The sequence below is a fragment of the Corvus kubaryi genome, unplaced genomic scaffold (genome assembly GCF_017639235.1).
Source record: "Corvus kubaryi isolate FWS band 111438036 unplaced genomic scaffold, C.kubaryi_AGA036_p1.0 37266, whole genome shotgun sequence".
Taxonomy (NCBI): domain Eukaryota; kingdom Metazoa; phylum Chordata; class Aves; order Passeriformes; family Corvidae; genus Corvus; species Corvus kubaryi.
Window position 1 is genome coordinate 4,381,081 of NW_024581081.1, and position 15,503 is coordinate 4,396,583.

The 15,503-nt window shown below is 35.6% G+C and overlaps 1 protein-coding gene across 25 annotated transcripts in view; it reads left to right on the forward strand.

Annotated features, from left to right (window-relative positions):
* AFDN (afadin, adherens junction formation factor) overlaps positions 1-15,503 on the forward strand; it is a 119,947-nt gene that overhangs the window by 44,865 nt on the left and 59,579 nt on the right. For 21 of the 25 annotated variants that reach the window (XR_006015547.1, XM_042025121.1, XM_042025135.1 and 18 more), the window contains exons 8-13: positions 337-504; positions 1,886-1,930; positions 6,854-6,948; positions 7,691-7,953; positions 9,464-9,533; positions 11,658-11,773. Coding sequence is in view for 24 of the 25 variants with exons in the window: in XM_042025121.1 (XP_041881055.1) it covers positions 337-504; positions 1,886-1,930; positions 6,854-6,948; positions 7,691-7,953; positions 9,464-9,533; positions 11,658-11,773 (757 nt within the window). In the remaining variant the exon portion in view is untranslated. The remainder of the gene's footprint in view (positions 1-336; positions 505-1,885; positions 1,931-6,853; positions 6,949-7,690; positions 7,954-9,463; positions 9,534-11,657; positions 11,774-15,503) is intronic. The other 4 variants (XM_042025131.1, XM_042025141.1, XM_042025133.1 and 1 more) reach the window with 1 other exon arrangement.

Sequence of the window (15,503 nt, forward strand, 5' to 3'; positions counted from 1 at the left end):
GGGTTGTAAGCCATGTTGTGGATCCTCTGTAAAGGAAGAAATTCTAACATATATTCCAGCGTGTTTTGGTTTTGGGCACTTAAAATACTAGGGGGTATTAGAGTTATTTACTGTTTCATTATACACTGTTTGTAGTATTACATAATTAGGTAGTAGAAAGGTTTTGCATTTTATCCTAAAGTTTCTAAATTATTCACTATACTGAAAAATTAAAGAAGTGACAGGAATTTAGTAAGCTGAAAGTAATCCTATGGGACACTTGCAGATTAACAGATGTTGGTTGTGTGTTTATTCACTGGCAGTGTGACTCAAACGATGTATAATGCTGTGTTTTAGGAGTACTGGTCTTCCAGTTGAAAAGGCGGCCTCCTGATTATGTCCCAAAGAAAACCAGGAAGATAACTGATGGAAAGCCATTAAAGGGGAAGGAAAGAGTTGACGGGTCTGGCTATGGCTCTTGTCTTCCTCCTGAGAAACTACCATACCTGGTAGAATTAAGCCCAGGTAAGAATTCTGGTTATTTAATAATCTAAATTGCATTATTATATAGTCATTTGGATTTTTCAAAAATAAGACTTTCTTTGTAAGCACAAGGAAGTTGATGTGGCAGGAAGTCTGTGCCACATGATTTGTTTTTCTGATGTCAGATTCTGAATTGGAGCTAACTAAAGGTAGAGCTGTGTATTGCTGTAATATCAAAATCTTAGCAGCAAATGTTTGGAGTGAAAAAAGGGGAGAAATTATTTACTAACCTTAAATCTGATTTGCTTTGCATTCACAAGTACACTGTAGCATATCTGGTATTTGACAGTGCCATACATGGAAAAACCACATGTTTGAACATGATAAGAACATGAATTTTTAAATCAAACTTAGATGTTAAGCATTTTTCAGCCTATATGGAACTTTCAAATCACTGGCAAGGCTGAGTTTTATTTTGTCATATTTGGAACTCTCTGGGCTTTGTGGTAATTTGCAATTAATTTTATGATCTAGGACAGCCAGGAGGGATTGATTGTGTATAGCACAACTACTGATAAAACATACACAACTTATGCTCTTAATATCTATCGTCCTTATGTTTATAGATTTGGATGAGGACTTCCATTTTTGGTGATTGAGTTATATACGTCTCTTTTTCCTATTAAGTGTAACTTGAATACGCTCAGATATTCAAGTAAATGTTACTGTTTGAAGTCTGCTGGTGTTCCTTTTGGGAAGCAAGGTTGGCAATTGGTGCTGAAACCTTTGCTTGATCAGAACTTCAAAAAAAAGGTTAAATTTATGGTCAAAGAGTGTGGGGATTTTGTTTGTTTATTTTAAATCCAGATGAAATTATCAGTACACAGAATATATGAAATGTACTATCATGTTCTACAGGTTGAGGTTTGGTTTGCATGTTAATATTTTGGGTTCTTTAGTAGTACTGTTGATTTCTTTTCTTGTTCTCTTACTCTTTGTGGGATGTAGTGCTTAGTATTAAAATGTTGTGCTCTGGCAGGGGCGAGAGACGCCCATTAACGGAGAGAGTAAACGCAGTCTGAAGTGCCGCAGGTGTCAGCGCTGTGTGCTGAGCTTCACACATTGCCTGTGGGACTGACCTATTGTTCGTGTTTTTCTTCTAACAGCTTGTTGTCACTTCTCTAAACAATAAGGATTGTTTCATTCAGTAGCTTTGTAGTACTGATGTCTTTATATTCTACACAGTTTCTAAAATTGAAAGAGTTAATAAGCTTCATCCTTACAAATTGAATAGGTGTTGTCTGGCTACGGTTTCACCCTTTCCTGTCTTTTCTTTTCTTGCCCTCCTCCGCATGTTCTGCATGGTATCTGTTCTGCTGGTGCTGCCTTCACCTGGGTCCTCTGCATGTGTTTCTAACCCCAGGGAGAAGGAATCACTTTGCCTACTACAACTATCACGCTTACGAAGGTAACGCTGTATTTGATACTGTTCTCTCATTAGTCACTAAAAACTTCTCCGACTGTAAATCTTGTGTTTCTTTATGACAAATGAAGGACTATCTTATTTGTCTTAAGGGTTTTTTTCCAAGGGACTGCTTCTGTGAAGTAGTTATCTGTTTTGTCAGCTGCCATGTAATTATTTGATCTGCGAAAAAATATCAAATAAATCATGAATGTACTGTTACCCAAAGAGTTCAACCTTGGAGCTATGGTTAACAGCTAAATTTCAGAGGGTGGTGTACAAGCAGTGTTGTAGTAGAACTAAAAAGTTCTTTGATCCATCTGTTTGCAGAATTCATAGTTAAAACATGTATTGGGTAAATGGCATGGAACTTAACTGTGCTTTTCAGTGTTTGACTGTATTGATCCAGTGGATGAAATCTGTGATGACTTTTACGTGAAATAGTGTTTGGACCCCTGGGAAAATGACCTCAGTTTCTACTCCCTGGTATTCCACGGTGTCCTTTGGTATTTCTGCTGCCTGGTTTGTGGTATTGTCTAACATTAGTGGTGTATGTCAAAGATTTAGCACTTCAGACAGTAGAGACTTGTTCAGTTTTTTCTGTAGTGTTTGAAATTGATAGCCTAATGTACAAATTGTTATGGATCTTTAATTCTTCTTAGAGTGTAGAGTAATGTGCAGATGTGTTCTGGTTTGACCAAATAGACGAGAATACAAAGCCATTTTCTTTTCATTGTGAAATGTGTACCAAAATATTTTTTTCTTTTCTTACATTTTTTTCTTGTTTCCTCACTTTATTTCCTGGACTGCTATAGAAGAACTGCATGTCGTTTTCAGTGTTGCTCACCCTTTCCTTTATGATTATGGAGTGTTTTATGATTGTGGAGTACCATACTGGGGTTTAAAGAACTGTATTCAAACTGGCATCCAGTGCTCAGTTATGTGAATTGAATTCAGACTTCTATTTCCATTAACATTGTTATTCTAGAGAGCAGAAAGTTTTCATTGAGTGTGCTGAACTAAAAAGCATGGATGGGCTCTGCAGGAACACTTGACCATTAACTAGGAAGATTGAAATTTGGTTACATGTCACTGGAAAAAAAAAATAGTTTTTTAAATCTTTATCTCAGTGTGTGAAAAAGAGGTCTTCATACTCTGGAGTTAGACTGTGTCTTTGGAAAAAAAATCACTTTAGGATACTTGAATTTATTACAGAAGTAACTCCAGTAGAAATGTCCTCCTGTCAAAACAGTGGCCGTTTATGTTTTTGCAGGAGGACGTAGCAGGCTCACTTTCATGCCCTGTGCAATTGCACAAATTTAGGAAGTTTGCTAGTGAAGTATGTCCAGTTTTTCCACTTCTCCACAGCTGCTGATGTTGCTGTTTGTACGACTGTTTCATTGACTGAAGATTAGATTCTGTATGGTAGAGGATGCATTTCAGTAGCTTGTGGCTGTAAATGTGGCAGTCAGCAATTGTCTCTGTACCCACGTCATGTGAATGAACCATTAAACTGAGATCAATCTGATAGTAATAGAAATAGACTGGATAGACTGAAGTGACATTCAGCAGCACTTTGAATGGCTGATTCTGTCTGTATTATCTATGAATATGGCTTTTGATGACTTCAGGGATGTTAATAACTTCAGTTGTTCAATCATAATTATTTAAAGGCTAAGAAAAATGGCAAACCCCCATTTTTTTAGATGTGAGCCTCAGATCCTACAAGCCTGTAATTAAAATTACAAAGCACAAATAAAAAATAAAAAGGCAAACCCATAAGGCTTTTTCCCTGCTTCAGCACAAAAAAGAGCAACCTTGAGCTGTAGAACAGATAGCAGTGGGAGATGTGGAGGACATGTAGCTATAACAACTTGGAAAGAGGAATTGCAGGAGGTTGGAGAAGTTGGAAAGCCTTAGCCAGGGTGTTTCCCTGGCCAACCTTCTTTCTGGGAACAGAACTGCAGTATGGCATGTGTAACACTTTTGCACATTACCTTTGTTGTCTGTTACAATAAAAAAATGTTTACTATTGGTTCTTTCTGCTGGCAGTACACATCTCGTCTGAACTTTAATAGTAGAATTATCTCCTGAATTCAGCATGGTATTTCAGATCTGCCCAACCATCTCCTAAGCTTATTAGTTTTTAAACTCTTAGTAGTCAGCCACTTGTACAGGAAATGTGCTTTGCAAATGTAAATTTAACTATTTTTAACTCAATAGGTAAAGTCCATTGTGTGGCCGTTTTTGTTAAACTTTGGGCTTATTTGTTTCCTCTGAGCTGATCTTCATCATTTGGTTCAGTCTGGTGCTAAGTCAATACTATTTCCCAGCATTGTTTCAAGCATTGGACTAGTGAAATCAATTGAAGTTATAATTTTCAAAGTGGTGTATGATTCACCTTTTAGTGGTGGACTAACACATTTAAAACATATATGAAGGGTGGCCTGTCTTGGTTTTTTCTAGTGCTTAAAAAATACACATTTGTGTTGCAAACCACTGACTTGATGTGCTTATGGTGACTATTCACTCCTGTTCACTACAGAGTTTTTTATAACATTACTGTTTGAAGTATGGATGGTGACTCTTAGGTGCATAAACCAAGTAATGAAATCTGTTTGTATTCGGTCCTTTGCTAAGATCAGCCTTCATGGACTGTCATGGCTTGGGGAGTAGGGCCTTTGCCCCAGGTATGGCAGAATGGGTATCCTGCTGTAGTGAGTTATAAGGAAGACATTCCAAATACCATTTAGGTGAGGTTCCAGCTGTTGAAAAACAGGAAATACGGTTGTCCTGGGGTGACTGTTATGATACTGTGTTCTCTATTGTTTACACTGTAGTATAGCACAACCTTCCTTCCCTCCTGCATCCCTCCCTTAGATCAAAAAGGCCTTTCATTCTTCTTAGGATTTGTTGTAATTATCTTCAAGATTAAGATACCTTTTTCTGTAGAAATTGGCTTTTATTGCTGATGGAGTATAAAAAATAACCCAAATAACTTTGAGTAACTCCTTAAAATTTTCTCCTTTTTGTGGGGAGAAAAAATTGCATTTGTATCTAGTACTGTGGTTTTAATACAAGGTGTTTTTCTAGTCACAATGGACACTGCAGAGAAATTGCCTCAGCAGAAACACTGTGATACTAAAATACATTTCTTGAGTGAGAGCACGCACACACACACGTGGGTGCCACTTTTACCAAACTAGGATGTGGGTAGGAGGAGAAAATACTTGACTTTTGGATTCCTAAAAAAATAAATGAAAGAGCTACTCTAGGTTTTGATGTGTAAATTGTGGGGAGACATAATAAAAATTTATGGAATTTGGTGTAAGCAGCCAAATGCATTCAGTAATCTATTACATGTCTGCATTTAGGGATACTGAAGATGCAGCCATGTAATTTCTGATTTAGCATTGTTAAGTATTTAAAATTGCACACAATTCAAATTGCTGAAGACATTCTACTAGCATTATCTCTTCTGGGTTACAATGATATTAAATGTATGCCTCTCTAAGACTCAAATACAGGGATTTAATAAAAGGTTTATGCCTCTACCTGAAAGATGTTTAAGGGGTGAGTGGTGTTATGATTAGTGCTTCTTTTGTGGTGGATGACATACTAATGCTATGATAGTGTTTCTGTGTTCAGTAGCTTCATATTACTATAGTATCAGCACTTAACTTCAGTACTTACAGTACCAGTCTATGGACTAACTGTGCCTGGTGTCTTTATGTCCCAATAACATCCCATCCAATCTGGGAGAAGCTTATTAATTCCACTTTATGGTTAAGTGGTTTGCATTCTGATTTTAATAAACAGATATTGGTAGTAATGCTGGGAGTCTACAGCTATATTTATGGAGCTTCTGTTTATATTGACTTCACTTAAAAATTTGAAGATGACTAGGAGCCTAGTGCAGACCGTATCAATGTATGTGCCATGGCTTTAATAACATTCTCTAACACTTTTTTGGGGATGATTCAAAATCATTGTTCATTTCCATAGGTAAGCCAATTGTTGTCTTGCAGCCTCTCTTTTTTACAGCTTTGCTTTGGAGTGGGGATTGGAGTGAAGTCAGAAATGACAGTATTACTTCAGTTTCCACCAGTATTTAAAGTTGTAGGATTTTTTGGGAAGTGGGGAGGATTTATATGTATGCCGAAACCCATTTATGTTAGCCTGTGAAGGCACCAGCTAAATTGTGTACACTTCGTATGTCCAGTGGATTTTGTGAAATTTTATTCTATTTGAACAGTATGTATTTCTGAAGAGAGTAGGAAGTTGGACTTTATTTTTTACCTCATTTTCTGAGAGGTAAAAATATAGGTCAATGGAACTATAAAGATAAGGCCAGAAGTGCTAAAGTCCTATATACTAAGACTAAAGCTCTCACAGGTAAACATTTTGTGAGATTGTCTTTTAATGTTGCTCTGTTTCAGTATCTGATGAATTAGAAACAGTTTGGTATGTGGACCACTTGACAGTAGATATAGCTGATAATGTGTACTTTAGTAAGATCCATAGATATTACTAATGTAGGGATTTGCAGGTGTTTTATTTTCTTAATCTTCTAAACCCATACTGGTATACCCATATAAAATCTTAGAGATTTACAAAAACTGTTGTATTGCTTAAACTACTAAGGAAATAGAGAAGGTTTTTCAGAGTATGTTCAGAATAGTAGTTCTTGATTACTTTGTTCTTTGCATTTGTAGAAAAGAGCTGCTCCAAGTAGGATTTCTCTACTTTCAGTGTTCTTATATTACGAGGAACAATCAAGTTCCCAACAATCTTGAAAGAATGTCACCCAGGTTTTCCTTTTTTTTTTGAACACTGCTATTCTGAACTAAGTTGAGGTGATATAGAAATACTGTGTGAACATTTGACCTTTATCAACTTGCAAATTAATATTTGTTGCTTGCTGTACAGATGGTTCTGACTCCAGAGATAAGCCAAAGCTTTATCGTCTACAATTAAGTGTCACTGAAGTTGGAACTGAAAAATTTGATGACAATTCCATTCAGGTACGGAAAAAAGCAGATTCATATTACAGTACAGATCTGATCTCTGGTGTGTTATGTGTAATTGTGGAAACTAATAAAATATGCTGTGAATACCCGTCAGAGCTCGAAGGGTAAAATATTGCTGCAGTTTTGTGTTAATGGTCATTATCTGTTTTAATTTACTTCCACTCTTGATTTAAGAGAAGGATTTTGTTATTAAAGTTTTTTATTAGTTAAGGGGTTTATTATTTAAAATGAGGTTTTCTTTTATGTAACTGGATCAAATGATGCATATCAGTGTTTTTGTAATTGCTTAATGACTTTCAAGTCCTAGTCTTAATCTCTTTGAAGCAAGATTTTTTAAGAGTATGAAACAAGCATATTTGTATGAAGCTCATGCCGGGGAGTCTCTTACAGCACCCTGGGTCCATGTCAGTGCAGTTAGTTGATTTATAATTACTTGCGTTGCGAGATTTCATATAAAACAGCAAGAGGAAGAAAACAGTATATGACCAAAAGAGTGAAAAATTTTTCATCAAGGGATGTCTGCTGCACATGTTAGTTAATGTGTGTTTTATTGTTTTTGTTGCATTGAATAATGAAGTGAAACTCACTGATTTTAGTACCACTCATCTTTGTTAAATTCATAATCAAAATTAAATTACTAGTTTGTAAATAAGGTAAGCTATATCTTAGTCTTTTTTTTTTTATTTCTGCTGCAGTGTAATTTAATTCATTCTATGTTAATTAATTTTATTCCCAGTTGTTTGGTCCAGGAATTCAGCCTCATCACTGTGACCTCACTAATATGGATGGAGTTGTTACTGTTACCCCGAGAAGCATTGATGCTGAAACCTATGTGGAAGGTCAGCGTATTTCAGAAACCACCATGCTGCAAAGTGGAATGAAGGTTCAGTTTGGGTCTTCTCATGTGTTTAAGTTTGTGGATCCTACTCAGGACCATATTATTTCCAAAAGACCTACTGATGCAAGTCTTATGGTCAAAGGTCCAAGACACAAGACTGGGTGAGTAAGATTTAGTTTCTTCCTCCTGAGGTTAGAAGGGGAGCCTTGGGGAAAAAAAGAGAATGAGAGCATTATAAATGGCCAGTGACTAGAGTGTGAACTCATTTAAAGTGTTAAGTATATAATTTTAATACTTGAGCTCCACCTTGTGATTTTATGTAGGATTAGCAAGTGTCTTGTTTGAGTACTTCATAATGAAAAAGTTTTCCTCATGCTCACTTCTGTGTGAAAAACACTATAATGCGTTATTTTCCTGTATTTCACAGTTCACCTAAGCTCCAGGAAAAGTCAAGAATTTGCTGAATGTTTTCAGAGAGTCTGGTTTTTGTTTTTTCTCGGATTATAACTTTCACAGTTCCACTAAAAGGAATTGGAAATGACGTAATCATGAAATGAGACTGTGAAGACAGGGAACTATATAACAATATAACAACAACTTCTTATAGCGTGATTACTTACCCTCTAGTTTCTGTGTTGCAAGGACTAGCAGTCTGGAAGTCCACCCTGTTGTTTTTCATTCATGTTTGTCATGGGGGCATAATAAAAATACTGATCACAGATATAGTGACTCGTAGGAGTGCAAGTGTTTTGTTCAATGGCTATAAAAATATTCAGAAGAAGCAATCTTAAAATCAGTTTGTATTGCAGGGGAAAAAACCAACATTCTGTCTTCTCTGGGTCCAAATGAGGCTACTATTGTTAATATACACATTCTTGTATAATGCCATTTAGAAAAGTAACAAATTGGCTTGGAGATGAGTGAGAGAAAGATACCTAGGAAAAGAAGCTTATCTGCTGAGTTAATATAGATGCATGCTTTAAACATTTTTATTTTTTCTCCACTTTATTTTCATATGGAAGGACACTGTGCTTTTTGTAGGCCCTGTCTGCAGGAAGACTTCCAGCCATGTGGATGTCATGTAATATTCTTGCTGAAATCTTGAGTTCATTCTGCATTTAGCCTGCAGATAAATAAATAAGTGCTCTTGGGGGTTTACAGTCAACTGGAAAGCACTGTATTACTGCAGAGCTTTATCTGGACAGTAAAATCTATGGCAAAGGGCTGTTGCAGCTTGAACAATCAAATATTTTTTAAAATCTTTGGACTAAGGAGATAGTAATATGTATTACTATGATTTATGAATTATTTACATTATGTTGTACATTTAATACTAAAGAGCTGAGAAAAAAATTGTAGCTAGTCTGCTGTAGTGAATACAATGCGATGAACATGTTTTATGTGTATTATTTTTATGTGTATTTATGTTTTCTCACTTGACTGGGAGGAAATTAGCTAAGAATCTGTTTTTGCAAATGAAATTCTGTATAAATATTTTTAGGATTATTAGTATAAAGAACTATTGCAGTATTAAAAAAAGTTAGTATTAGCTGGACTCATGGTATAACCCTTGAATTTTAATTTATTAATTTTAGTTACTTTGTTCCTTGTTTGTAAAATGTTCAACGATACCATTTCTAAAACATGCTGGAAATGTTATCTTGCTTATAGAGCTATTCAGGAAACCACATTTGATCTGGAGGGAGATATTCACAGTGGAACAGCATTACCAGCAAGCAAGGTACTGTATTATGACTAAGTTAGCAATAAATAAGGGCATGTATAAGTTAAAATTACAACATCAGTAGTATTTGGGGAAGTGTGGCCAATTCATCAGTCTTGCCGGCCATTTTTTCCTTGTGGATGGGCTCAGATATCATGTGCCTTGTTATTTTAGTTTTGGGGGTTTTTTTCCCCAAAACCCTTTTGTTTCAGTTTGTATTGGCACTGGGTGTGCATCTCATGTCAAGAATAGTAACATTTTTTTAGAAAGGGAAACTCTCCAAACCTGAAGTAGTTCCTCCCCAGTTTGACTTACGGAAAGCAGATTACATTCGGTAGAGATTCTTGTTAGAACTGGTACATTGTTACCTTGTGTGTGTAGCATATGGCTGTTGTCATGTGTGATGGGGTAAATAAATGTTTTATATAAAATGTGAAAAGGTGTTCAATTTTAATTTAACTAGGCTTTTAAAATTTAATGGATGTGACTGTAGACTTCAATAGAGCTCCTGTACACACATTGACTAAGCAAACTGTCTCTGCAGTCATAAACATTTTATGAGGTGATAATATTTTCTTGCTTTCTTTCTGCACTTTTTGTTACTAGATTTTGTGTCAGAATTGCATTTTCCGGGAGCAAACAAATAGAGTAAATGACACAATGGTTAATGTCTTACTTGCTATGATCACATGCCTCAGATGAAATGAGAGAATGAATTATTTCAGCAGTATGAGATGTAGTAATCTTCCCAGAAATGTATTCTCTTTTATGTTTTATTTCTACCATTACAAAACTGAAATATTTGTAAATATTTAGTGGCATTAATACAGCAGTGTAGGTATTAATAACTCTGATAGCTTTTGAATGTGTTTTTAGTCTTACTTGTTTTCTTACCACAGTCTTTTGATTCAGTTTCTCTACTTTCTTTGTAGCTTTGTGATAGTGCTTTCTCTTATCTTGTATGTGTTCTTTACTACTTCTGATAGGAATTTATTTAGTGATATTTTAGAAGGAGGAACAGAAACTTTGTAAACTAATAAAATGGCTTAAAATTTCTCAGAATAAGAGTTTCTGGCTTTATTATATAGCATACTTCATATCCTATTCACAGTCATTAGAAAAATACTTCTAGTGGACCTAGGGATTAATGGAAAAAGTTTAGTTTCTTTTTTAGTTGTACTGTTTGAGAATGTGTACGACATCTTGTTAAATCACTGATGAATCACTCATTTTCTAACATTTGCTCTCTTCTAAGTTTGCTTTTCTGTTTGGAAAAGGGGTAACAGTAAGTTTAATGAAAGTTCTCTGAGATGTGGTGGTGAAAAGTGATTTAGTTCAAACCCTTGTTTTGAGATGCACTTGTTGGCAGGTTTTCCTATGTCGAAGCAAATTATTTAGTCCTAGAAATTTCTTATGAAATGTTGAAACACTTCATATTTTACTGATGTCCTGTTTTCAATTCCTTATGCTGAAAATAATTTCTATTTATTTTGCTGCTTAAAGCAACATGTTTGCCCCATTCCTGATAGGGTTTGATTGAATTAGAAATCATAAATTAAAAGCTTCCTATTAAGGAGCATGGGACACCAAAAGAGAACAAATTTAAGTGTTACATAAAAAAATAACACAGTTTGAATTGCCCCTTCTTGTGTTGGAAATTTTGTACTGCCTGGCAGATCAGACTTTCCTTAAAATCAGGATAAATTATGTTACAGATCAGTAGTGTAAGCACTTGGAACTATTGCAGGAGCAGAGTCGGGGAGCATGGCCAGTTTTAAATTTGTAAATATATTTAACTTTGTCTCTTACCTAAAGTTTTGATTCCCAACTCATTCTTATTTTGTGGTAGCTATGCAACTTTTTATTAAAGATATTAGAAAGCTACATTATAAATTCTAGCAGTGCATTAACAAAGAGCTGCTCCTAGCTGGCCTTTTTTGTTGAATTGGAAGCAGGCTCTTCAGTGCTTCACTGTGGTGAAAACGCCTGCTGAGCTGTCGCTCTCTGTGCCATACTCCCCTCTTCTGTTTCCCCATCTCTTTTCAAGCCTCAGACTGACACTTCATTTTAGTGGTGTTAGGCACAAATACTGGCTAATGCAGTGCTTGCATGCTAAGCACCTGTCCCGCTGTTTTGAATTAGAGCACCAGCAGGCTGGACGGTGACAGGACATCATCCGCATCCAGCACAGCCGAGCGAGGAATGGTGAAGCCGATGATTAGAATAGACCAGCAGGATTACCGCAGACAGGACAGCAGGTAGGAAACGTGGGATCCATTACTTCTCAGAATCCAAAAACCAGATATGTTTTTCCCATAGATCAAGCACTGCATTAAAGTATTTTAAATGATCTGGTTTTCCCCTATGGAAAATGAGAGTTCCTTTGAGATCTCGCCCCAAGTAAACCCTAGGATTAACAACCAAAGCAAAAAACTTCACCATGCTTAAAAAAATCCAAAAAACTAATCTTTTGCTTCAGTAATCTGTTATTTGTGGTTCTCTTTTTATAAAGTCAGGCTGATAGTCATGTCACATTGTTGATTTGTTGTTAGGCATGTCATATGAAATGTCTTCAATAACAAAAGTACAACTACTTAAAATTTTCATTTGTCAGTGGCAAGTTGATGTGATTTACTCTGGAAAGTGAAATAACCAGGTCATTGCTATGTCTACTGTGCTGCTGTCAGCAGGTGTGGAGTCTCTGTCCTTGAAGATACTTAAAACCTGACTGGACAGGGTAGTGAGCAACTTGCTCTTGTTGACCTTGTTTTGAGCAAGGAAGTTGGATCAGATGATCTCTAGTGTCTCCTATCCCACCTCAGCAAATTGGGGATTATGTGAATAGAATTTTTTTTCAAATTTTTCAAAAAATACAAGATTGTATTGCTGTCTACATAAATCAACTTTTAAATTTAGGTGAACAGCTATGATAAATGGATGAAAGGTAAGGTAAATGTGCTTCAGGGTTAAAAAGTGCAGCGATCCAATTTGTAGAGCTTGCAGTATGAAGCTTTTTGTACCTTTAAATTGATTTATTATTCACTAGAGAGAAAAGAAAATTCAGAGATATGAGTGGCAGGAAAAAAATATAACCAAAAAAGGGCAGAAAATTGTGCTTCCACTTGAACTTGAATGTTCCATAGCAGGGACATCTTCTAAATACTTTCAGTGAAGTTAGACCAGAATGCAACTCAGTTCTACTCTGCGCTCTGTTGTTAGAGTGCCTTTTCATCTTCAGATTCTTTTTTAGAATTTTATTAAGGTTGTGAAGATTTAACTCCTTCTTCTTGAATTACTAGTATTTTAACTGTAATTTTCCTCATAAAAGATGAACAGAATTTCTTTCTGAGCTTTTTATAGCCTGTCAGAAGTTTTTGAGGTTTCTGCTGTTAATGTTCCTTGATCTGTGCATCTGTATCTGTAGGAAGATTATTAAAATACTATGAAGAGGATTATCTTCTGCTGTATTTCAAAAATGCAGAGCCATCTGTGAGCTGTATCTTGGCTTCATTTTGTTGGGTTTTTTTTAACTTCTTAAATTCCTTTTAAAGAGAGGAATTTATTTTTAAATTGCTAGTCTTTACAAAGGCTTTTTCACCATGGTTCCTGTGTGCAGAAAGTATTTTTAGAGGCATCTAGATCACACTTAAATTTGTAATAACTACAACCTCAGAGATCTTCATTGCCAGCCCTGACATTGATATTTTATTAATGTACATGTCTTACATGTTTGTAGTATGTATTGTGTAAATAGTCATGTTTATCTAAATACAGCACTTCTATCATGTGCTGTTTCTCAGATTAGTTCACTGTGTTTATGAGATTGACAAATTAGCAAAGTCATGATGTCAGATTAGGACTGACAAACTGGGCAATGGGTTGCCTGACTACACGGAATTCTTCCCTTTTGTGGATGTATTTTGTGGACCTTTAGTTAGGTTTCCTCTGGGATACTCTGGTCTCTTTTTATGAACTCTAAGGACAGTAATTGTGAACTGCTTTGTTAGTATGAAAAACCAAAAATTCTTCACTGGCAAGCTCCAGGTTTTTGTTACTGTACAACTTCCGCCCACACTAAATGTTCTTGTGGGTAGTCTTTGTGTGCTCATTACTGCTCTCTAAAGGTGAATAGTAAGATAAATAAGAGTTTCTTCCAATAATACACTGAATGGGTTGAAGACCAAAGATTAGAACTTGGCTGCCATGATTTTTCATTTCTAGAAAGAAAAATAATTGAGATTTGAGATCATAACTCCAGTTTACTTACTGGGTATGGTTGTTCTGATTGAAATGTGATTCTTGGAAATGAAACATAATGACTATTTAGTTAAGGACTGTGGTCATACATGCTCATTAGATAACTGACACTACAATTAGCATGAGCAAGCATATAATAAAAATGAGAAAAGAGAAGATATTTTTTTGCCTTGGATACCTTTCAGGAGTTCTTCAAGATGTGTTTGGTTGGAAATAAGTATGATATGTAAGTGGTGTTAACTGACTGCAGACGCTTACCTGATTCCTAGCTTTAACATGCCTTAAAAAATTTATACATACCTAGTATGCTGACTAAAACAATCACACAATGGTGTTTCATTTTTTTGTGCAGTTTATCAGAGACAATCTAGGAGAATACAGAAATAGCAGGAAAATGTATTACTGCTTTGAATGCAATTTTAAAGTGTAATATTATCTGACACTATACTAAGAGAGAAGGCAACCCTTAATCAATATTTTATGGCCCTCCTAAACCTAACTAGACTTTCAGACTGGTTTAGCTCAGAGAATTTCATCACCACAGAGAGGCTGTATAAGAGTAATAGCACAAAGACAATATATACTTAAAATGTATCCAATAAAATGTGCTATCATATCAGAAGCACAGAGAATTGCTTCAACTTAGATTTCTAATGTGCAGAGCATAATTACAGAGTATTTCTTTTGCATGTTCTTTGGGGAAGGTGGAAGATGGTACGGGGGTTGGAACTAAATGATCTTCAAGGACTCATTCCAACCCAAACCATCCTATGACTCTGTGATTTGTTGAAGGGAACTCCTATTAGGGTAGTTAAATAATTGATTTACTACATCTGTACCTAGACAACTAATTTACAGGTAAAATTAAATTACAATTTTTAAAGATTACTTTGTATTAATTTATCTCTTATGGCCAGTTTCCAGAAGTCTGTAAGCAATCTTGCATTAATATCACGTCTCATCACTCATGACACATTGTCTCTCATTGGCTGGGAATCCAGTTCCTCCATTTGTGCTGAAACTGATGAATATCATTTTGTTCTAAGGAAAATAAAATAAATCATCAGCTGAAATCTGTCACTGGTTTACTAGCCAGTTTGTTAAAATATTTCTACATCTTGTTACCATTCCTATAATGAAAGATTAAAAATTTCTCTGGAGTTGTCAGTATAGTTCTGTTTTATAATGCTGTATATTGGTAAGTATTCTATGGAAGTAATTAAGTTCTCAGTGAAGATGATGCACTTTTGACAGTGTGGAGGTGGTGACAAATTAGTTCATTTTAAATTTATAGCAATAAAAAGACACAAAATACTACAATTTACACACCAGCTGGGTGCTTTTCATAAAGAGAGCGTGCTGTCGTGTTTGAAATGTAACTGAAATGGCAGAAATTTGTGTACGTACTGCCATGCTGTGCCTGCTCTTCCTTAACCTTCAACTCCCCAGAAGTTGGATTTGCTGAGCACTTCTTATAATAAGGCGTTATATAGATGGCACAATTTCAGTTCTCTGCTGGTTTAAGGTTTTGCAAGTTTTTAAAAAAGCAAGCAACCAAACAAACCCCCACCAAAACCCAAAGGCACTGCTAATTTTTGGATTCAATATGCTAAAATTTAATTTTAGATCTTTTGACATCAGCCTTCAAAGTTATATTGTGGATTTTTACTACAGGCGGTAGCTGAATACAGGCTTTCAGGGTCCTGTCTCTACCTGGTGGCATAACTAATA